The 24,760-nt window shown below is 36.3% G+C and overlaps 1 protein-coding gene across 4 annotated transcripts in view; it reads left to right on the forward strand.

The window, feature by feature from the left end:
- LOC123552286 (serine/arginine repetitive matrix protein 1-like) overlaps nucleotides 1–24,760 on the forward strand; it is a 43,550-nt gene that overhangs the window by 14,763 nt on the left and 4,027 nt on the right. Inside the window, exons 1-14 of one of the 4 annotated variants that reach the window (XM_053541797.1) lie at nucleotides 604–622; nucleotides 1,132–1,254; nucleotides 2,126–2,262; nucleotides 3,595–3,765; nucleotides 4,069–4,160; nucleotides 5,330–5,422; nucleotides 8,800–9,213; nucleotides 10,546–10,815; nucleotides 14,401–14,482; nucleotides 15,079–15,235; nucleotides 16,300–16,360; nucleotides 16,814–16,954; nucleotides 20,105–21,104; nucleotides 22,493–22,594. In XM_053541797.1, the coding sequence (XP_053397772.1) occupies nucleotides 3,613–3,765; nucleotides 4,069–4,160; nucleotides 5,330–5,422; nucleotides 8,800–9,213; nucleotides 10,546–10,815; nucleotides 14,401–14,482; nucleotides 15,079–15,235; nucleotides 16,300–16,360; nucleotides 16,814–16,954; nucleotides 20,105–21,104; nucleotides 22,493–22,594 (2,565 nt within the window). In that variant the 5' untranslated portion in view covers nucleotides 604–622; nucleotides 1,132–1,254; nucleotides 2,126–2,262; nucleotides 3,595–3,612. Of the gene's footprint in view, nucleotides 1–532; nucleotides 623–1,131; nucleotides 1,255–2,125; nucleotides 3,766–4,068; nucleotides 4,161–5,329; nucleotides 5,423–8,799; nucleotides 9,214–10,545; nucleotides 10,816–14,400; nucleotides 14,483–15,078; nucleotides 15,236–16,299; nucleotides 16,361–16,813; nucleotides 16,955–20,104; nucleotides 21,105–22,492; nucleotides 22,595–24,760 lie in introns of those variants that run through there. The other 3 variants (XM_053541795.1, XM_045341829.2, XM_053541796.1) reach the window with 3 other exon arrangements.

A 24,760-nucleotide genomic window follows, 5' to 3' on the forward strand; every position in this document is an offset into this window, starting at 1 on the left:
TGGACCTTGCTTCCATTGAACTATATAGAAAAATACTAGGATCATTTAAAAGCCAGCAGTTTTCACAGAAGAGTGGTATTTTTGGACTGGTCTTTAAGTGGAACTTTATATTATTTAGTATGAAGTTCCCTATTTGCAAAGTGGCAAAAACCATAAGATGGTGGTAAAACTTGAACTTTCCCCTTCTGTTTACGTAAAACACCTTTAAACATGTTTATTGTGAAAAGGGTGCTGTATATATCTAGTAAAATATAATAATATAACAATTAATTCACATTTTAATTTACAGTTGGAAGACTGTTCAATCAGGATTTAATCTTAGAATAACACAGGGTTTAATCCTTATCATGCTGGACACAACTGTTTCTGCTTTTGTGACCAGTGTAGATCATGATCTGCACTGTTCGCCATTCAGTCAGTATCTTTTGGTAAGCACCCCTTTTAACAGTTACTGGTACTGTCCAAATTGAAAGATGGACAAGTTCATTATAGAAATTTAGCAGGGTAAGAGTTAATTTTGTTATATTTCCAGGGGACAAGTGCTGATCAAGACAACAGATTTGCTGACAAGAAAAAGAAGCTAATGAAGCAAATGAAATTTGCTGAGAATATTGAGACAAGGGTAGGGCTTATCTACTTTGAAACTTATTATCTAGAATAACAGTTATCTGTTCTAAATATGGCTTCCTTGCTTTTTATTCCCCTCCCCTATCTGGCCCGTAACCCTTGTCATCCATCAAGTTTTTTTTTAATTTTTGTTATCAGATTTAAATGAACATTGAGGCCTCTGTGGCACAGCAGTTTGGTATTTGAAATCACTAAACTTCATGAATGGCTTTTGGTTTGGTACCTGGCTTTGTATGTAAAATTCTTTGCAGGCTTGCAGAAGCTTGGTAGTATACCTTAGCTGGAATATATTGCTGGGACTGCCTGAGAGGTAAAGCTGAAAAGTTGCCATTTGGCCTAACCTAGAACAGTCATATGTGAAGTTAAAGGATGTGATCCCAGTTGGGCTGAAATCCTCCATTTTAAACAGTGACAGTCTGACTACTACCCTTGTACAGTGGTCAGGCTTTGATGTGGATACATGCACATGTACAGATCTGAAAATTATTTACATTTATATTATAGGTTGACTTGTCAAAAGTTAATGTTGACACAATGAAACCATGGATAGCTACAAGAATCACAGAATTACTTGGAATGGAAGACGATGTTATTATAGAGTTTGTTTATAATCAGCTAGACAATAGGGTAAACATTTTAACATCTTTTAATGTTTTATCTTTATTTGTTCATGCCAACTTTACCAATTGCTTAATATGTGACTTACTCTTGCGCATAAATGTTTAAACGTTTTTCAGATTGAATTATGAAAGACCCCTTCTATTTCCTCTGTTAACCAATAAGTACTTTATATGATATTTGACATTTAACCTCAACATTTTGCCACACCATAACTGTTCTTTCTGTGGACCTATTTCTATCCATCTTATTTTTTAGTTGAAAAATCTGGCAAAACTTGTTTTTGTTGTGTACTGTACCATGAGCGTTTTTTTTTTTAAATTACAAGCTAAAATGATCAGGTTTTCTCTGCATGATTTGAAGTACGGTCTGAATTTACATCTCTTTGACTTTGCATTCTTCATTGGTTTAAATATTTATAGATATTTTTAGATATAAATACATCCAAAATACTGATCTTGCTGTAAAAGATACTATGCAAGTTTTTCTTAACATACCCATTAAATTCATAAACATAAAAGCAGTCTTGGAAATGAAAACCCATTTCAAGTTTTTATTGATTTTGAATTTCTTGATAGAGAGAATGAAATTATGTAAAACCTGATTTCAGTTAATAGGTGGTTATAAATATTTATCATCGGAAAATGTCTCCATTTTACGAACTTAAATCAGGTTTCTTTGCGCCTTATAAAATATGCTATTGTTAATCACTGTAAAGTGACAAAAATCACTGTTTCAGTATGAATACTGCAAAAACAATGAAATGGGAATGTAAAGGAAAACTTGCTGAATCGGGTTAAAAAATTAAATGAGTAGATTAACCTGATTAAAATTGTTCAATAGCTTTTACTTACTGTTGAATGTTTCCATTTAATATCAGAGGTGATCTTAATTATTCGAACGCCTTGATGAATTTACGAGTGCAGTCAAGGATTTGCTCTCTAAACAGCCAGATTCAAGATAAAATGCATTATCAAATATGGAAAAGGATCACATAGAATAACAACAAATCACTTGGTTTGTATCTACTTTTTTCCGATTTTTATAACGCATCGAATCTCAAGAAAAACTCTTTGGATACTGGCCGAGGATTTTATCTTGACAATCGAAAAGTGAAGTCTGACATTTGGAAATCAAGAATTAAACATTATGGCATGACCGCAGGCCAGGAAAACAGAATAATAATTTTTACAGATATGAGGAAGATTTATATATTCAAGGAATGGAATGGGTTCTGTACCTTCAACACAAGAATATAAAAAACATAACACTTGTAAAGGACATTATGTTTATTGTAAGCAATCGGTAATTTCTGTGTACAGAATAACAAATTTGTGTTCTTTTTCTTCTTTTTTCCCCATCATTGCTTATGAAATTTTAATGACCTTAATAAGATACTTGCTTTATAGAGAAAATAATTTATGTTTTATGTCAGTGTTAATTTCATAGCGGGTTCACAAGACAATTGTTCCTTTGCAGTTATGAGGTAGGGAATTTTTAAGCAACTGGTAAATTAACAAAGCTTTTAAGCCAATATTAATTTTATAAACACCTTAAAGGTGGTAGGATATAGCTTACACATCAGGATTGGGGAAAAAAATAGCATCATGTCTAAAATATATCTGAAATGTATTTATTTATGAAAAATAACTTTAACAAAATAAATTACCCTGTTAAGCAAAATGCATTTTAGAAGTGAAATTATTTTCATTGAAGAGCTCTATTTTAATTGGTAAGTTTCAAAATGTATTCACTTTTTCAAAATTTATTTCATTTTTTTGCAATTAAAATGAATAGCATGGTTTTGATATGCTCTGCCTCATAAACATTTTTTCATGTTTTACTGTAAGCATCCTACTACCTTTAATAGTTAGAATCTCTGAGAGGAGAAGTAATGGCATGATCAGTTGCCAGTAGTAATAAAAAGACTGTATTGACTCATTAAAGTCATCCTTAGTGTCTTGTTTTAAGCGAAAGGTTGTCATGACAATTAGTATTTCAGTTTCATATTCCTCCAGCAGTAAACACCAGGCAACTGATAACTTGAGCTTTTAAGACCTTAAAACATTAATTTTGCTTAATATAGTAATGGAAGTGTATGCTGGGTCTTTTCTGTTTGAGCTGTGAAATACAAGATTTAGAATAAATGCTTGTTGAGATTCAGTGACTTAATATTTGAAAAATAAATTATATAGTTTACTGTGAAAGAAACTGCATTCTTATTTTCCTTCTATTTCAGAGAAAAGGTTGTTTAACTGATTATTGGTAACATATTTTCGATAAAAACGAACATAAGCAGTATTAATTTCTCACTATTAATGCCCCTTTTCTTCCCCTGTTTCGTTGTAGTACCCTGACCCAAAGGAGATGCAGATAAATTTGACTGGTTTTTTAAATGCAAAGAATGCTCGTGTGTTTATGGGTGAATTGTGGGAGTTGTTGTGTAGTGCTCAAGAAAATATTGGTGGAATTCCGGCGAAGTTTGTGGAACAGAAAAAGGAAGAAATAAAAAAGAGACAGGTCAGCATTTACATGCAGTATGAATGATGAACTTTATATGAGATTTTACACAGTACAAGTGTTAGGATATTGAGGGTTTGAATAATTTGGTAAAACATCTGTCATTAAAAAGGATTTGCAATATTAAACTATGACAATAAAACATGATTTCCTGGTTATTCAAAGTAGTAGTTCAGCTTTAAGAATAGAATGGTAGTTTCATTGTTAATATACAGATAATTGTAGTAAAGTTGAAGATAATATCTAAAGAGATGCAGTGTTGGTATCAGCTAGGTTGTAATTATGTATCCTGATTTTTCACAGGCAGAGCAGGAGAGAATTCAACAGAGTTTGAAAGTATCTGAGGAACAAATTAGGAATGCCATTATGAAGGAAAGAGAAGAGGCAGAGAGAAGGTATGGTTAGATATGCTGACTTAGTCATTGAACAGTTAGTAAAACATTGTGTTAATAAAAGTTAGTTTTGAAAATTTAGGTGAAGTTGGAAATTGGCACTTGTTGACCATTGGCTAATTTTTAGCTCATTTGAGAAATGATGAGTTATTGTCATCACTTGATCGGCGTTGGCATTGCCTGGTTAAGTTTTATGTTTAGGTCAGCTTTTCTCCTAAACTTTCAAAGCTATTGCTTTAAAATTTGCAATACTTGTTCACTATCAATAGCTTACTCTATACAGCAAGAAACATAACTCATCCTGCTTTTTGCGAGAATTATGGCCCCTTTTGGACTTAGAAAATATCAGATTTCTTGGTTAAGTTTTGCGTGTAGGTCAACTTTTCTCTTTAACGGTCAAAGCTATTGCTTTAAAACTTGGAGCAGTTATTGGCCATTAAAAGCTGACTCTGCACAGCAAGTACCGTAACTCTGCATTGCTTTTCGCAAGAATTCTGGCCCCTTTTTGGACTTAGAAAATCAGATTTCTTGGTTAAGTTTTGTGTTTAGGTCAGCTTTTCTCCTAAAGTATCAAACCATCCAGCTGGCTTACGGAAGGTCGGTGGTTCTACCCAGGTGCCCGCTTGTGATGAAATAATGCATGGAGGGGCACCTAGGGTCCATAATGACCTATCATGTGTCAGTGTGATGTTAAATCCAACAACAACAACAAAACTATCAAAACTATTGCTTTAAAACTTACAACACTTGTTCAACATTAAAAGCTTACTTCATCATTAAAAGCTGACTCTGTATAGCAAAAAACCTAACTCCATCCTGCTTTTTGCAAGAATTATTGCCCCTTTTGGACTTAGAAAATATCATAAAAACACACGGGTAGGACAATATTTCTATTATACAGAGACAAAAAAACCAGATGAGCGCCTGCACCCACACGGCGGTGCTCTTGTTTATAGATCAGTTGAGTCTTTTACTGTTTGAGAAAAGTTTATTTGGGTTTTAGGTTCGTACAAGTATAACCGAACCCGCATGTTTCTTTAGATAGAAATTCTTACTTAGCTATTTTTGACCAGACTGTCTTAGTGTGGTTGAAGAATGATTGTTAATGAACATGGAATGGACTTGAAAGTTTCATTTATAAGTACAAGTCAGAGATGGTTCTCTTCTTGTAGGGAGCGTAAAAGTTCATCTCCAAGAAACAGACGAGACAGATCTAGGTCGCCAAGACGTAAAAAACGTGAAAAAAGTTCATCAAGATCTCCAAGGTATGTCAGAGTTGTTTAGATTTGTTCACTCTCTTTGTCGTTTATTTTACCAGTGAATAAATGTAGGCAAGAGTTTGGATTGTCGGGTTACAATTGTAGGGATGAAATGAACCTGCTAAGTATATTTCATCAGAGAATAATATAATATTAAAAGTTGTGTTATATATTTGTATAGGAAATGTTAATGATCCTGCTAGAATGTCATGTCTTTCATACACAGTATTCCTTGATCGCTAGGTACAAGTTAGGGATAAGTTACAATACCAGTCACATGAAACTTGGGTTGGATGTTCCATGTGTGGTCTTCTTCCAGAATTATTCAAACCGTTCCCATTGGTTGCACATAGGGGCCACAAGAGCTAGAAATAGAAAAATCTTCAAATGGCATCTCCTAAACTGCTAGTCTGATGAAGTAATTTCACACAAATGGTCCTTGTGTGACCCTATACATAATAAAATTTTTCAAATTATATTGATTTGTCAAAAACAGAAGGCATGGTCTTTTTTACCCTATATGTATATATTGGAAACTTTAAAAAATCTTTTTGTCAGAGACTGCAGGCCCAATTTTAAAATAACTTTACACAAATGTTTTTAGCTCACCTGTCACAAAGTGACAAGGTGAGCTTTTGTGATCGCGCGGTGTCCGTCGTCCGTCGTCCGTCCGTCAGTCCGTCCGTGCGTGCGTGCGTCCGTGCGTCTGTAAACTTTTGCTTGTGACCACTCTAGAGGTCACATTTTTCATGGGATTTTTATGAAAGTTGGTCAGAATGTTTATCTTGATGATATCTAGGTCAAGTTCGAAACTGGGTCACGTGCCATCAAAAACTAGGTCAGTAGGTCTAAAAATAGAAAAACCTTGTGACCTCTCTAGAGGCCATATATTTCACAAGATCTTCATGAAAATTGGTCAGAATGTTCACCTTGATGATATCTAGGTCAAGTTCGAAACTGGGTCACGTGCCATCAAAAACTAGGTCAGTAGGTCTAAAAATAGAAAAACCTTGTGACCTCTCTAGAGGCCATATATTTCAAAAGATCTTCATGAAAATTGGTCAGAACGTTCACCTTGATGATATCTAGGTCAAGTTCGAAACTGGGTCACATGCCTTCAAAAACTAGGTCAGTAGGTCAAATAATAGAAAAACCTTGTGACCTCTCTAGAGGCCATATTTTTCATGGGATCTGTATGAAAGTTGGTCTGAATTTTCATCTTGATGATATCTAGGTCAAGTTTGAAACTGGGTCACGTGCGGTCAAAAACTAGGTCAGTAGGTCTAAAAATAGAAAAACCTTGTGACCTCTCTAGAGGCCAAATATTTCATGAGATCTTCATGAAAATTGGTCAGAATGTTCACCTTGATGATATCTAGGTCAAGTTTGAAAGTGGGTCACGTGCCTTCAAAAACTAGGTCAGTAGGTCAAATAATAGAAAAACCTTGTGACCTCTCTAGAGGCCATATTTTTCATGGGATCTGTATGAAAGTTGGTCTGAATGTTCATCTTGATGATATCTAGGTCAAGTTCAAAAGTGGGTCACATGCCATCAAAAACTAGGTCAGTAGGTCAAATAATAGAAAAATCTTGTGACCTCTCTAGAGGCCATATTTTTCATGGGATCTGTATGAAAATTGGTCTGAATGTTTATCTTGATGATATCTAGGTCAGATTCGAAACAGGGTCATGTGCGGTCAAAAAACTAGGTCAGTAGGTCTAAAAATAGAAAAACCTTGTGACTCTCTAGAGGCCATATTTGTGAATGGATCTCCATAAAAATTGGTCAGAATGTTCACCTTGATGACAGCTAGGTCAAGTTTGAAACTGGGTCACGTGCCTTAAAAAACTAGGTCAGTAGGTCAAATAATAAAAAAACCTTGTGACCTCTCTAGAGGCCATACTTTTCATGGGATCTGTATGAAAGTTGGTCTGAGTGTTCGGCTTGATGATATCTAGGTCAAGTTTGAAACTGGGTCAACTGCGATCAAAAACTAGGTCAGTAGGTCTAAAATTATTAAAATCTTTTGACCTCTCTAGAGGCCATATTTTTCAATGGATCTTCATGAAAATTGGTCAGAATGTTCACCTTGATGATATCTAGGTCAGTTTCGAAACTGGGTTACGTGCGATCAAAACTAGGCCAGTAGGTATAAAATAGAAAAACCTTGTGACCTCTCTAGAGGCCAAATTTTTCATGTGATCTTCATGAAAATTAGTGAGAATGTTCACCTTGATGATATCTAGGTAAAGTTCAAAACAGGGTCACGTACCTTCGAAAACTAGGTCAATAGGTCAAATAATAGAAAAACCTTGTGACCTCTCTAGAGACCATATTTTTTAATGGATCTTCATGAAAATTGGTCAGAATTTTTATCTTGATAATATCTAGGTCAACTTTAAAACTGGGTCACATGAGCTCAAAAACTAGGTCACTATGTCAAATAATAGAAAAAACGACGTCATACTCAAAACTGGGTCATGTGGGAAGAGGTGAGCGATTCAGGACCATCATGGTCCTCTTGTTTGAGTGACCCTTTATGAAGATTTTACAAATTATTCTTTTTGGTAAAAAAACAAAAACATGGCCACCAGGGAGTGTCATTGCCTTTTCCTATATGTATGTAGTAGAAACTGATATTGTCTCTTACTTTCCTATGTCACCATTGCCCAATTTTTACATGGTTCAAGCGAGCAGACTCAGATGAGTGATCTAAGACCATTATGGCCCTGATCATGTTTTGACCAAATATTATCTCATAAATTTCTTGCACTTGTTTGTTTCCAGTATCATTATTGTGTTTAGAAAAGGTAAACGAGCCACGCCATGGGAAAACCAACATAGTGGATTTGCGGCCAGCATGGATCCAGACCAGCCTGCGCAGTCTGGTCAGGATCCATGCTGTTCGCTAAAAGCTTCTCTAAAATAGGGTTTGAAAGCGAACAGCATGGGTCTAGACCAGACTGCGCAAATACGCAGCCTGGTCTGGATCCATGCTGGTCACAAACCCACTATGTTGGTTTTCCTATGGCGTGGCTCAAATATTGTTCAGAAATATAGAAATTGCAAGGATTAAGGTTATTGCTGTAATTGTCACTATAACTGCCTGCATACATACTATGAAATCTAAATACTTGTTTAGGAATTATTTACCAGGATTTCATGATTGTATCAACCATCAGAATTAAGTTCTCACAAATTTATAAAATTCAAAATTATTTCATCTTCAGCAGTTCAAAACCATAAAGTAAATAGCTATTATGGTCAGATTGATGAAAATTTATGAGCACAAAATTAAAAGATTTCACAGTTAATGAAGTATTGAAGGAAAATCAAGTTTTGCAATACATTGTCTCAGATGAATTTACTATATTTAATACAGGAAAGATTCAGAAAAGTCTGGAGACAAATCAGCTGACAAAACAGCTGAGAAATCTGACGATAAAACAGACTCTAAAACAGTTGTAGATGGTCACACACCAGTTCCGTTAGTGCCATTAGAGGTTAAAGAAGATGCAAAAGATTCAGATGAACCTAAAGAAAACGGTGAAAAAGCACCTGTTACTACAAATGGTGAAACTGAAGAAAAATCTGCATCAGACAAAGGGGATAATGAAGAAAAAGATGAAAAGGAAAAAGATGAGAAAAAAGAGACTGATGGAAAAAGTGGGAAAAGTCGCAATAGATCTAGGTCAAGGTCACGAGATAGGAGGAGAAGGAGTAGGTCAAGGTCAGGAGATAGGAGGAGAGATGACAGAGATCGAGATAGAGACAGAAAATATAGCCGAAGATCAAGGTATGCATTATCCTTTTAATAGAATTCACGTTAAATTTATTTCTTGTAAAATCAATTGTGGACAAACTGTTTGTTAGTTTTTGTCGAGCCCGCTTGCGGATGCGAAGACATAGTTGTCCAAATGGCTGTTCGGTGTATGTGCGTGCGTCCATGCGTCCGTCCGGATTTGTTTGTCCGGACCATAACTTTGACATGCATGGAGCAATCTTGTTTATATTTGGCATGAATGTTAACCTCAGTGAGACAGAGTGTCATGCGCAAACCCCAGGTTCCTATCTCAAAGGTCAAGGTCACAATTACAGGTCACAGGTCAAATTCAAAAATGACTGTCCGGAGCATTTCTTCTTCATGCATGGAGGAATTTGATGTAACTTGGCACAATTGTTCATCATCATGAGACGGAGTGTCCTGCCCTAGGTCTAAGGTCAAGGTCACAGAGGTCAAAGGATACAAGAACGACAACTTTGTCCGGAGCATTTCTTCTTCATGCATTGAGGGATTTTGATGTCGCTTGGCAAAAATGTTCACCACCATGAGGCGGAGTGTCATGCGCAAGAACCAGGTCGCTAGGTCTAAGATCAAGGTCACACTTAGAGGTCAAAAGTCAGATATAAGAATGACTTTGTCTGGAGCATTTCTTTTTGATGCATAGAGGGATTTTTATGTAACTTGGCACAGTTGTTCATCATCATAAGACGGAGTGTCATGCGCAAGATATTAAAATTACTTCCCTTTGTTGTTACTATAAATAGCTTATATTCGTAACTTTTTTTATTACTGGTCGTAGGGAAAAATCAAGACCACTTTTCTGTAGTACAACATGCATGTTACATCCAATTTTCAGGTGAATTTTGACCTATCTCTGCTGGTGAGAATTTTTGTGTGGACTTGGAATTTTTTTTTTTTTTTTTTTTTTTTAGATTTACGTCCCTTTGTTGTTACTTTAAATAACTTATTTTGTAACTTTTTGCAATCTCTTTTTTTTATTTGGCATAAATGTTTGCCTCAATGAGACAGGGAGTGTCTTGTGCAACTCCCAGTCCTTTTGACAGCTGGCGGGCTCGACATGTTGCACGTGGGCATCTAGTATAAATCTAGTGCTCACTGTACAGTCATAACTCTATACTGCTAGAAAAAATACAATATCCAGTATTTTTTATAAATTTAGGGAGCAGTATATATACTCTTGTATTAATTATGTGACAGTATACCGGTCTCAAAACATGCATTATCTTATGTAACCGAAGTCATTTTTTTTTCAATAAAAGCATTTATCAGCTGTGTGCTAAACACTAAAGTAAATTTTGGCTAAAAAGATAATTTGATACTTAGATCCAGATCTCCGAGGCGTCGATCTCCTCCTAGAAGATCACCACCCAGAAGAAGATCAAGGTCACGAGACAGGGATAGAAGGAGGTCACCACCAAGGTCACGTACACGTAGAAGTCCTAGTCCAAGGAGACGTTCACCATCACCAAGAAGAAGATACTCCCCTCCACGTAGACAGAGATCTCCATCACCAAGGAGACGAAGGGAACCTAGTAGAGAAAGAGAGAGGGAGAGGAAGAGATCACCCCCACAGCCTCCTAAAAGAAAAGCGAGGTAAATGCAGCAAGTCAACTAATTTCAGTATTTTTCTTTATTTCCTTGTATTTTCTTTAAATCATTTATACTTACTATGCAGAGTTTCAGGTGGCCCTGAAATTCTTATGAAAGCCCAATCTTCTATAGAGTTCTGCTAAAATTCTTAAAAAATGTAAAAATTGAAGGTAATTTCTAAAATTGCCCTCCTTTTTGCTGATTTTCCTAATTTTTAGCTCACCTGTCACATAGTGACAAGGTGAGCTTTTGTGATCACCCTTCGTCCGTTGTCCGTCGTCCGTCCGTCCATCAACAATTCCTTGTCTGCACGATAGTGGTTTCATTTATGATTTTATTTTAACCAATCTTGCACACAACTTGTATCACCATAAGGTCACGGTTCCTTTCTTGAACTGGCCAGATCCCATTATGGGTTCCAGAGTTATGGCCCCTGAAAGGGCCAAAATTAGCTATTTTGACCTTGTCTGCACAATAGCAGCTTTATTTATGATTTGATTTTTTAGCTCACCTGTCACAAAGTGACAAGGTGAGCTTTTGTGATCGCGCGGTGTCCGTCGTCCGTCGTGCGTCGTCGGTGGTCGATAACTTTTGCTTGTGACCACTCAGAGGTCACATTTTCATGGGATCTTTATGAAAGTTGGTCAGAATGTTCATCTTGATGATATCTAGGTCAAGTTCGAAACTGGGTCACGTGCCATCAAAAACTAGATCTTCATGAAAATTGGTCGGAATGTTCACCTGGATGATATCTAGGTCAAGTTTGAAACTGGGTCACGTGCCTTCAAAAACTAGGTCAGTAGGTCTAAAAATAGAAAAACCTTGTGACCTCTCTAGAGACCATATATTTCATAAGATCTTCATGAAAATTGGTCAGAATGTTCATCTTGATGATATCTAGGTCAAGTTCGAAACTGGGTCACGTGCGGTCAAAAACTAGGTCAGTAGGTCTAAAAATAGAAAAACCTTGTGACCTCTCTAGAGGCCATATATTTCATGAGGTCTTCATGAAAACTGGTCAGAATGTTCACCTTGATGATATCTAGGTCAAGTCCGAAAGTGGGTCACATGCCATCAAAAACTAGGTCAGTAGGTCAAATAATAGAAAAACCTTGTGACCTCTCTAGAGGCCATATTTTTCATGGGATCTGTATGAAAGTTGGTCTGAATGTTCATCTTGATGATATCTAGGTCTAGTTTGAAAGTGGGTCACATGCCTTTAAAAAGTAGGTCATTAGGTCAAATAATGAAAAAAACGTTGTGACCTCTCTAGAGGCCATATTTTTCATGGGATCTGTATGAAAGTTGGTCTGAATGTTTTTCTTGATGATATATAGGTCAAGTTTGAAACTGGGTCAACTGCGATCAAAAACTAGGTCAGTAGGTCTTAAAAAAGAAAAACCTTGTGACCTCTCTAGAGGTCATACCCTTGAATGGATCTTCATGAAAATTGGTCAGAATGTTCACCTTGATGATATCTAGGTCAAGTTTGAAACTGGGTCACGTGCCTTTAAAAACTAGGTCAGTAGGTCTAATAATAAAAAAACCTTGTGACCTCTCTAGAGGCCATACTTTTCATGGGATCTGTATGAAAGTTGGTCTGAATGTTCATCCTGATGATATCTAGGTCAGGTTTGAAACTGGGTCAACTGCGGTCAAAAACTAGGTCAGTAGGTCTAAAATAATTAAAATCTTTTTACCTCTCTAGAGGCCATATTTTTCAATGGATCTTCATGAAAATTGATCTGAATGTTCACCTTGATGATATGTAGGTCAGTTTCGAAACTGGATCACGTGCATTCAAAAACTAGGTCAGTAGATATAAAAATAGAAAAACCTTGTGACCTCTCTAGAGGCCATATTTTTTATGAGACCTTCATGAAAATTAGTGAGAATGTTCACCTTGATGATATCTAGGTAAAATTCAAAACAGAGTCACGTACCTTCGAAAACTAGGTCCATAGGTCAAATAATAGAAAAACCTTGTGACCTCTCTAGAGACCATATTTTTCAATGGATCTTCATGAAAATTGGTCAGAATTTTTATCTTGATAATATCTAGGTCAAGTTCAAAACTGGGTCACATGAGCTCAAAAGCTAGGTCACTATGTCAAATAATAGAAAAAACGACGTCATACTCAAAACTGGGTCATGTGGGAAGGGGTGAGCGATTCAGGACCATCATGGTCCTCTTGTTACCAAACTGGCACACAACTTGTATCACCACGAGATCTTGGTTCCTTTCTTGAACTGGCCAGATTCCATCATGGGTTCCAGAGTTATGGCCCCTTAAAGGGCCAGAATTAGGTATTTGACCTTGTCTGCACAATAGCAGCTTCATTTATGATTTGAATTTAACCAAACTTGCACACAACTTGTATCACCATAAAGTCTTGGTTCCTTTCTTGAACTGGCGAGATTCCGTTATGGGTTCCAGAGCGATGGCCCCTGAAAGGCCGAAATTAGCTATTTTGACCTTGTCTGCACAATAGCAGCTTCATTTATGATTTGAATTTAATCAAACTTGCACAAAACTTGTGTCACCGTAAGATCTTGGTTCCTTTCTTGATATGGCCAGATCCCACAATGGGTTCCAGAGTTATGGCCCCTGAAAGGGCCAAAATTAGCTATTTTGACCTTGTCTGCACAATAGCAGCTTCATTTATGATTTGATTTTAACCAAACTTGCACACAACTTGTATCACCACAAGATCTTGTTTCCTTTCTTCAACTGGCCAGATTCCATCATGGGTTCCAGAGTTATGGCCCCTTAAAGGTTCAAAATTGGCTATTTTGGCTTTTGCAGCCATGTAGAGACTTCATTTATGGTTTTATTTGATACAAACTTCCAAAATATCTTCAACAATAATAAATCTTGGATTCCATGACAAATCAGATCCAATCGTAGGTTCCAGAGTTATTTTATATCTGATTACCTCCCCTGATTGTAATCAAAATGGATTTATATCAGTAAGTACTTGTAGGACTTATTTGAAATTCCATTATTGTTATTAGTTGGACAGAGACAATCAGGGTAGATAACTATGGACTGGTTTTATGTCAAATTACCTCCCTTTATTTCAAATTAAAATGGGTATATCTCCATAACTAATGAAGATACTGATCTGAAATTTCATTTATGTCAACAGATTTATTTGGCAGATCCTTCTTTTGTTCACTTACAATATTTATTTTTTTAATTACTTCCCTTTTACGTTACTATAAATAGCTTATTTTTAGTAACTTTTTTATTATTGGCCGTAGGGAAAAACCGATACCACTTTTCTGTGGTACAACATGGATGGTACCTCCAATTTTTGGGTGTATTTTGACATATCTATACCTTGTAAGAATTTTTTTTTCTTTTTGGTTAAATTTCTTCTCTTTGTTGTTCCTGTCCTTTGGACTTTGATATTTTACTGAGGAACTTCTTGTCCTCAAGTGCAATGATAACAGGTGAGCGATATAGGGCCATTATGGCCCTCTTGTTTCCTTTCGTAGCATTTGCTTTTTAGGAAAGAAATGACCCTGTACTGAAGGACATACATGTACTATTATGTAAGTACAATCATGTGATTATGTTTTCAGGTCTCCAAGTAGTTCAGACAGTGATTCTGATAGCTCAGATTCTGACGGTCCAGCTGCAAAGAGACCTCCAAATACTAGAAAGGTACTAGTTACAAAAAAAAATTTCAAATAAAAAGCTGATGTGTAAAGTACATAAACCTTCTTGAGGGAAAATAGATTCTCTAAAATAATTATTTCTAGGAAGCAGTTCTGTCACTATGGCGAAAACAGCTTTGGACAGGAATAAGTACAAAGTGTAATTTTAACAAATAAACTGGTCCAGCTGTTTTAAATTGGTTGATTATCTGTTAAGTCACTCTGTGGGTCTTTCGATATATATTCATTGAACTTCATGATAATGTACAATTTTTATGCTTTTATGCCCACACTTAAATTTCTCTTTTTTGAGTGGTCACATAGCTTCACTTGTCCATACGTCTGGCCTTGTGGATATCTGTACATCTGACCAAATTTATTTCATATAGATCTCATAAAAATTACTCCATAACCACTGTCCATTTACCATGTTTAGGGTACTGATCCTTTTCTGCCAAAAACTAAAAAAAAAATCTGTTCCCTGAATGGACCTTACCATTGTAAATTCAGTTAAACCATTATAAACTTCGGAAGACATCCTCACTGGACAAACATTAAGTTTTTAATAGAAATTAATTTTAAAAAGGTTAATATGACTTTCAGCCAATGATGGATGAGAGTGATGAAGGAGAAGATGGTGGTAAAGTCGGAATCCAGCAGAGACGTACATACAGGAGGCAAAGAGAGGAACCAGAGGACTCTGACTCGTCCAGTTCTTCATCATCCTCATCAGACGATGAGGCACCGCCACCTCCAGCAAGTAAGCAGTTAACCCTTACCTTGCTAAATTTCTATAATGAACTTTTCAATTTGGACAGTACCACTAACTGTTAAAAGGGGTGCATACCAAAAAGATACTGACTGAATGGCGAACAGTACAGACCATGATCAGACTGCACGGGTGTGCAGGCTGATTATGATCTGCACAGATCGCAAAGGCAGAATCAGTTGTGTCTGGCATGATAAGGGTTAATTTAAGAAAATGTTGAGTAGATCATGGTAGTTTTGAACACAGTTTGAACAAGGTTTCTCAGAGTTGTAAACCTGGTTATTAGATTTGCGAGGCACTGGGTGGGCAAGTGGATGGCATCAAGATTCTCATTCTGTTCAGTAATATAAGTTTAACCCTTACCCTGCTAGAATCACTTGCTGCCAGCAGGCTAAGGGTTAATCTGAGATATTGTGATGGAACTTGGTCTTTAGGTTGCTTATAGTAAGACCAAGTTTTAGTTCGCATTTTGGGTCAGTGGAGTCAAGGTCAATGTCACTGTTACTGAAAACAGAAAGAAAAAGTCCATAGGTTGTAGTAGACTTTACTTAATTTTAAATAGGTTTGAAAAGTTGAAAACCTGGTTATTAAATTGGTGATGTCCTTTGACAGGCAGGTAAATGGGCAACAACAAGATTTTCATTTCTATTAAAAAAAACTGGTAAGTAGCTAATAGAAAAAAAGTTCAGCATAGCTTAATTAATAGGAAAAAAGTTCAGCATAGCTTAATCAATCTGCATACTTCCAAGTATTCCATGGTGGTACAGTGGTCTAAGGTTTTGGTGTACTGAACCTTTCTAAATGCAGATACTTTTGAGGTTGGAGGATAAGTAGTGGTTGTTATCAGATCACGTAGTGGGGTCATCTGTGTTCCATGGACACATTTCGAACCTTTTTAGACATTTTTTTCATTTGTAATTGTCATATTATACATGAATGGCAAAGTTTAAGTAAAATAGAAAAATTGTCACCTTTCTGTGATTTATCAGATATTGAAGACCAAAGTTTGTGTCACGTCTATCAATATATTGATTCTTCTGATTTCAAATTTATAGGACGTCGTGAGCGAGATGAGAGACGGCTACCTTCACCAAGACGAGATGACAGGTACCGCAGGTATGTTTTTCTGACACTGTGAAATTATTAAATTCTGCTGGAACAACTTTTTGTGATTTCAACCAAAATGCTTGTTCTGAGGGGACATGAAGTTGTGGCTTTAAAATTTTAAATAGTGTTAATAGAGAATTTGTTCTCATTTGTTAAATTCCTGGTTTGAAGCAGTCATGAAATCAGTGAAATTTCTGTGAAATATTTATGCAAGTTTTGTTAACCGCATTTTGTGTTAAAAATAACTTGCCAAATAGTTATTGTGGAAATTAATAACTGTGCCATTTGATTTACATTTTTCAGTTAAGAAATTGCTTCTCAAGGTCTTCATATTCTTCTTTAAAAGATTATATGATCTTTGGACTGTATTTAACTTGAAACAATTACTGAACTTTAATTAGATTATTGACACAATATTATATATTGATCACTGTAAATCTAAGGTGTTTTTTTTTTTTTCAGATATCCATCTCCACCCAGATACAGGGATGATCGTGATCGTTTTAGGGATGAACGAGAGAGGTATGAGAGAGAGAGATTCCGAGATGATAGAGACCGATTCAGAGATGATCGAGACAGATATGTTGATCCTAGGAGACAGAGGTAAGTTCATGAACTAGAATTTATACTCAAAATTGTGATGTAAATACAGAAAATACATTTGCCCGTCATCTCTTTGTGTGCCAGTTCTAATTGAATCGTCCTGTGAGGAAGTAGTGTAGCTGCTGGATGGTTGGTGGTTCTACCCAGAGGTTTGTCCATGCCTTAAGTCACCTTTAAACCCAACTTACAAACAAACAAACCAGAATAATTCTATTTCAGTCAAAGAGAGGTTGTGGAATATTCACTGATTTTCAGTGGCTGCTGCAGGTAGTTAGTTACTTTCAGGATAAGAAGATGAAACATTTTTCTTCATGTTAAGTAAATTAAGCATATAAGCATAATTTAGATTGACCGCTAGCTTAATTAACTAATACTTCTTCTGTTTCATGAAATGAGTTAGAATTACTTCTTTTTTGGCAGTGGAGACATATTCTTTTTCTCCTTTCTTTTTTGAAGTCTGAAATATAAAAAAAACCTGCAACAGAAACCTGCATGAAAATATTTAATTGATTTTTGGTGTACTTATATGTAATTCAAATCCACAGATGGAGTTCAAAATTAATTTAGTTTCAGTTTGTTGATTTTTAGCTCACCTGTCACATAGTGACAAGGTGAGCTTTTGTGATCACCCTTCGTCCGTCGTGTGTCCGTGCGTCCGTCAACAATTTCTTGTCTGCACGATAGTGGTTTCATTTATGATTTTATTTTAACCAAACTTGCACACAAGTTGTATCACCATAAGATCTCGGTTCCTTTCTTGAACTGGCCAGATCCCATTATGGGTTCCAGAGTTATGGCCCCTGAAAGGGCCAAAATCGGCTATTTTGACCTTGTCTGCACAATAGCAGCTTTATTTATGATTTGATTTTTACCAAACTGGCACATGACTTGTATCACCATAAGATCTTGGTTCCTTTCTTGAACTGGCCAGATCCCATTATGGGTTCCAGAGTTATGGCCCCTGAAAGGGCCAAAATTAGCTATTTTGAACTTGTCTGCACAATAGCAGCTTCATTTATGATTTGATTTTAACCAAACTTGCACACAACTTGAATCACTATAAGATCTTGATTCCTTTTTTGAACTGGCTAGATTCCGTTATGGGTTCCAGAGTTATGGCCCCTGAAAGGGCCAGAATTAGCTATTTTGACCTTGTCTGCACAATAGCAGCTTCATTTATGATTTGAATTTAATCAAACTTGCACAAAACTTGTGTTGCCATAAGATCTCAGTTCCCATGTTGAACCGGCCAGATCCCATAATGGGTTCCAGAGTTATGGCCCCTGAAAGGGCCAAAATTAGCTATTTTGACCTTGTCTGCACAACAGCAACTTCATTTATGATTTGATTTTAACTAAACTTGCACACAACTTGTATCACCACAAGATCTTGGTTCCTTTCTTGAACTGGCCAGATTCCATCATGGGTTCCAGAGTTATGGCCCCTTGAAGGTCCAAAATTGGCTATTTTGGCTTTTGCAGCCATATAGAGATTTCATTTGTGGTTTTATTTGATACAGACTTCCAAAATATCTTCAACAACAATAAATCTTGGATTCCATGACAAATCAGATCCAATCGTAGGTTCCAGAGTTATTTTATATCTGATTACCTCCCCTGATTGTAGTCAAAATGGATTTATATCAGTAAGTACTTATAGGACTTATTTGAATTTCATTATTATCATTAGTTGGACTGAGTCACTCAGGGTAGATAACTATGGACTGATTTTATTTCAAATTACCTCCCTTTATTTCAAATTAAAATAGGTATATCTCCGTAACTAATGAAGATACTGATCTGAAATTTCATTTCTGTCAACAGATTTATTTGGCAGATCCTTCTTTTGTTCACTTACAATAATTTTCTTTTTAATTACTTCCCTTTTACGTTAATATAAATAGCTTATTTTTAGTAACCTTTTTATTATTGGCCGTAGGGAAAAACCGAGACCACTTTTCTGTGGTACAACATGGATGGTACCTCCAATTTTTAGGTGTATTTTGACATATCTGTACCTTGTAAGAATTTTTTTTTTCTTTTTGGTTAAATTTCTTTCCTTTGTTGTTCCTGTCCTTTGGACTTAGATATTTTTTCTGAGGACCCTCTTGTCCTCAAGTGCAATGATGACAGGTGAGCGATATAGGGCCATGATGGCCCTCTTGTTAGTGTTTTTAGCTCGACTTTTCGAAGAAAATGTAGAGCTATTGCACTCGCCCCGGCGTCGAAGAAAATGTAGAGCTATTGCACTCGCCCCGGCGTTGGCGTTGGTTAAAGTTTTTGATAAAGTCAAATATCTCTGTTACTATCAAAGCTATAGACTTGAAACTTAAAATAGTTATTTACTATCAAAGTCTACACCAGGAGAAACAATCCCTTTAACTCTGATTTGAATTTTGACAGAATTGTACCCCTTTTTAACTTAGAATTTTTGGTTAAAGTTTTTGATAAAGTCAAATATCTCTGTTACTGTCAAAGCTATTGACTTGAAACTTAAAATACTTATTTACCATTAAAATCTACACCAGAAGAAACAATCCCCATAACTCTGATTGAATTTTGACAGAATTATGCCCCTTTTTAACTTAGAATTTTTTGTTAACATTTTTGATAAAGTCAAATATCTCTTGTTACTATCAAAGCTTTTGACTTGAAACTCAAAATAGTTATTTATTATCAAAGTCTACACCAGGAGACACAATTCCCATAACTCTGATTTTAATTTTTACAGAATTATGTCCCTTTTTAACTTGGATGTTTTTTTACTGGCAAAGCTCTAATTCAGAGTCAAGCACTGAGAAAAGTGGAGCGCGCTGTCTTATGGACAGCTCTTGTTTTTTTTACCCTTGCACTTGATTTTTACTCCATATTTGTTCACTATGCAGAAAAAGCTGAAATTTGGTTTAGAGAGTTGTGTGTGAAGAGGATATTTCTTTTGTTCTGGTTGGGTTTGTGATTTTAGCACACAGTTTTGGACCTTGCACTTTGCTTTTCCCTTGAGTTTTATTTCATATGCCAGTGTTATTCTTGCTGGCCAGTTTTGCTTTTCTTCATATTTTTTGTCTCCATTTTTAGCACTGTGTGGAGTGATGTGTTTTCGTTCTGTTTTCAAATAAATTAAAGTGAAATGAAAATCTTTCCTTTGCTGCAGGAGTCCACCAAGACGAAGGTCTCCAAGAGGCTCATTTGAGGAAGATGTTAGACGAAGGAGAGATAGTCCTCCTAGGAGGGAGCGTCGTAGATCTTCCCCATCTCCTCAAAAACGTAGATTTATAGAGAGTCCTCCAGATGAGAGACGAAGACGTAGGAATGAAGTAGAGTCACCTCCACCAGAAAAACAAAGAAGACGCAGACGAGAAACTGAGTCAGATGAAGAAATGCAGCAACAGTTACGTAGAAAGAGAAGAGAATCACCAGAGCCTGAACGGCGAAAAACAAAACGAGTCCCAGTGAAAGAAGAATCTTCATCAGATGAAGATTCTTCTCCTGAGAGACCCCCAGGTAAACAGAAATCCAGACGACGGGACTCAAGTTCAGAGTCCCCAGAACCAAGAAAACCATCCCGTAAACAAAAGTTACCGCCCCCTAGAAAAAAAGCTGAAGCTGATAGTGACAGCTCTAGTGATGAAAATGATTCCCAGGAAATTAGAAAGGTGAAAAAAGAACCTTATTCACCTATGAATGAACATAGAAGCAAAGTAAAAACTGTGTCCGATTCCCCAAAAAGGAAACCATCTCCGGCAGCTAGAAAATCCGCATCAAAACGTGAACTTTCTGAGCAGCTCTTGTCTAGAAAGAGAAATTCTAGTAGTGAAAGGGAGGACAGCTCACCTGATATTCGTCGTCGTAGGAAGAGTTCAACTAATTCTCCAGAGCGTAGAGAAGTAGTTGTGAAAAGATCAAGGGAAAGCGAAAGCTCCCTAAAACGTAAAAAGGAACCTTCATCTAGTCCTCATGAAAGAAGACCAAAGAAATCTAGGTCATTCTCTGAAGGTTCAGATCATGGAGGTGAAAAACATATGGAAGATTCAGATGAGTACAGAAGAGTTGTAGTGATGAGGTCAGAAAGTAGAGAGGAACGTGCAGTTCATCAGACATCTAGGGAAGATGCAGGGAAACACAAGAAACCAGCAGCAAACTCTGATTCAGGGGTGAGTTTCTAGATTTCTTACAGATTTTTTTTCTGCTGAGTCTGTAGTTTAAGGGTACATGTAAATGCAATATTTAGGAGAAATATTGCACCATCTTCACATAGATATTTAGAAAGTTCTTGTACATTGTAAGTTATGCTTGATTACTACTTAGATATTTAACCAGTATTCTTCAGGAATTTGAATAAGTGACCTCTGGAATATGGAGGAGTCTGCCCCATTATTTTATGTTAATATTTATTATAACTAAGTTTATTTTTTTAATAAAAAAACAAAGGAGAGTTCTGAAGGTGTAAATATGCTGTCTGATACAGGTGTAACTGTCCTCTCTCATAAAGGACTTGTGTAGCTGTCCTCTGTTATGCATGTGTAACTGTCCTCTCTCATAAAGGACTTTTGTAACTGTCCTCTCTCATACAGGTGTAACTGTCCTCTCTCATACAGGTGTTACTGTCCTCTCTCATACAGGTGTAACTGTCCTCTCTCATACAGGTGTAACTGTCCTCTCTCATACAGGTGTAACTGTCCTCTCTCATACAGGACTGGTGTAACTGTCCTCTCTCATACAGGACTGGTGTAACTGTGCTGTCTCATAAAGGACTGGTGTAACTGTCCTCTCTCATACAGGACTGGTGTAACTGTCCTCTCTCATACAGGACAGGTGTAACTGTCCTCTCTCATACAGGACAGGTGTAACTGTCCTCTCTCATACAGGACTGGTGTAACTGTCCTCTCTCATACAGGACAGGTGTAACTGTCCTCTCTCATACAGGACAGGTGTAACTGTCCTCTCTCATACAGGACTGGTGTAACTGTCCTCTCTCATACAGGACTGGTGTAACTGTCCTCTCTAATATGGGTGTAACTGTCCTTTCTCATAAAAGACTGGTGTAACTGTCCTCTCTCATACAGGTGAAACTGTCCTCTATGATACATGTGTGACTTTCCTTATTGTTTTTGGAAGAAATCCAGACCCATTATTAAAATGCTTTCAAAATAGCTTTAAACTCGATGTAATCAATATCAGATAGAGAAAAAGTATCAGTGGAATTGTTTTCATGAATTTTCATCAGGTAAATTTTGAGACAGAAAGGCAGGATTATTAGTCCCATACTGGTTGAAAACCAGTTTCGGGGACTATAGGATTGCACCTTTCCGTCCATCCAAATGTCAATCAATCCACAGTTTCGTGTCTGGTCCGTAACTCTGACATTTTTTATATGCAAATTTTAATCCAATTGTTATGTTATAACATATTGTACATATAGTAAAATATTGTTTGATATCAGTTCATTATGTTACACTGCAGTAGGGGACTTTGTATTGCATGGTAATACTTTATTACTTGTTTTCTGATACTTCTTAAAATTACTTTTTTCAAATTTTAGCAGTCTGGCTCAGATGATGGCAAGAAAAAGAAGAAAAAGAAAGAAAAGAAGCACAAGAAACATAAAAAGCACAAGAAACATAAGCAGAAGAAAGAAGTAGTGGTAAGTAGTCACATGATATGTGTTTCTAGTTGTGAATAGTGTGTCCTTAAATTCCCTATTGTCTGCAACAGTATAATGTGATAAACTTCAATAAGAAATGAATTGTTATAACAGAAATGCTGTTACATATATTTAATAGTCGTTTAAAAAGCTTGGATTGGGTTATGTTGTATTGTTAGATCACTTGATGACTTTAAATAAAGCTTACATAACCTACTTACATATCCAGACAAAATTGACAAAACAAGGAAGTAGTGTATAAAATACATTGTTTCTGTTGCATGACTGATGTTGTAGAGACCTTTTCAACACTTAACACAGTCTACACAAGTATTTAGCTCTCAAGAGTACAAAATGGGATGAGCTGTTGTGATCATATTGTCTGGCCCTTAACAATTTTTCTGTTTACCATTTTTAGCTCACCTGAGCCAAAGGCTCACGGTGAGCTTTTGTGACCGCTCAATGTCTGTTGTCCGTCGTGTGTCGTGTGTCAGTCAACATTTTCTAAAAAAATCTTCTTCTTGAAAACTACTGGGCAGAATTACACCAAACTTCACAGGAATGATCCTTGTGTGGCCCACTTTCAAAATTTTTAAAAGAATTGAATTCCATGCAGAACTCTGGTTGCCATTGCAACCGAAAGGAAAAACTTCAAAAATTTTCCTGTCCAAATCAAATGTGGCCCTGCCCCGGGGGTCACATGGTTTATATAGACTTACATAAGGAAAACTTTGAAAATCTTCTTGTACAAAACCACATGACCTAGGGCTTTGATATTTGGTATGTAGCATCATCTAGTGGTCCTCTACAAAGATTGTCCAAATTATCCCCCTAGGTGGTCCGAATTTTTACATAGACTTATATAGGAAAAAAAGTTTAAAAATCTTTTTATCTGAAACCACAAGACAGAGGCCTTTGATATTTGGTTTGTAGCATTGTCTTATGGTCCTCAACCAAATTTGTTCAAATTGTACCCCCTGGGGGCCCAAATTTTATATAGGAAAAACTTTTAAAAATCTTCTTGTCTAAAACCACAAGACCTAGGCTTTTGATATTTGGTATGATGCATTGCCTAGTAGTCCTCTATCAAAATTGTTCAAATTATGCCCCTGGGGTTAAAAGAGGCCCTGCCCGGGGTCACTTAGTTATTATATGAGTTATACAGGAAAAAATACTTAAAATTTTCTGATCCTATTTCCAAGACTGTTTAATTATAATTACCTGATGACCCCAAGTAATATGATGTCACTTGACTGTGACCTTGACCTGCTGACCTACATTCTTGTTTTTTTAAGGTACAGCCTTGAAATTTGGATGACATACACAGTTTTGCACACCAATCGTAAAACTGAATTTCATTGACCATGAATGTGACCTACTGTCTTTCTTAATATTTTATCATCAGTTTGAGATTCGAAACATGTAGCTCATATAACTCAGGTGAGCGATCCAGGGTCATCATGACCCTCTTGTTTTAGTTATCAGCATTGAATCTGGTCAGAATGTTTGTCTTTTTGTCACTTGGTCATAGTAAAACCATTGTCACATTTTCTATTTGAAAATTTTTCAGAATGTTTCATTGTTGCTATGAAGTTTGAAACTGGATAATTTTGGGTTAAAAACTAGTTGAGTCTTTCAGATCTTAGAACTTAGGACATGCCCAGTAATGCAGTGTTTGCTCCAAGCATATGGTAATGAGTTAATATGCAGACTTGTTTCAATTTGTGTCCGACTTGGGTAATATTTCATGAAAACTGATGACAGTTAAGCATACTGGCAATAATAATTTCATTTAATGGTGAAACAGAATCATTAAAATGACTTCTAATTGTAAATGGAGATAATTTTTATACGCCCGTTTTGGAAAAACAGGACATACTACATCTGTCCATCATTATTCCTTTCCGGAGCATAACTATAACCATTAAAGGTATTGACTTTAAACTTGGCATATAGATAGATGGCAATGATACGATGTGCAGAACACTTGAACTGGCTATGTAGGCCAAAGGTCAAGGTCACAAATTAAGCTCAAAGGTCAAAAGTGTCCATCATATTTTGTGTCTGGAGCATAACTAAATAAACATGCAAGGTATTATTGACTTCAACCTTGGTTTGTAGGTAGGTGGCGATGAGACGATATGAAGAGCACTTGAACCGGGTCTG

Source organism: Mercenaria mercenaria, chromosome 4 (genome assembly GCF_021730395.1).
Source record: "Mercenaria mercenaria strain notata chromosome 4, MADL_Memer_1, whole genome shotgun sequence".
NCBI lineage: Eukaryota > Metazoa > Mollusca > Bivalvia > Venerida > Veneridae > Mercenaria > Mercenaria mercenaria.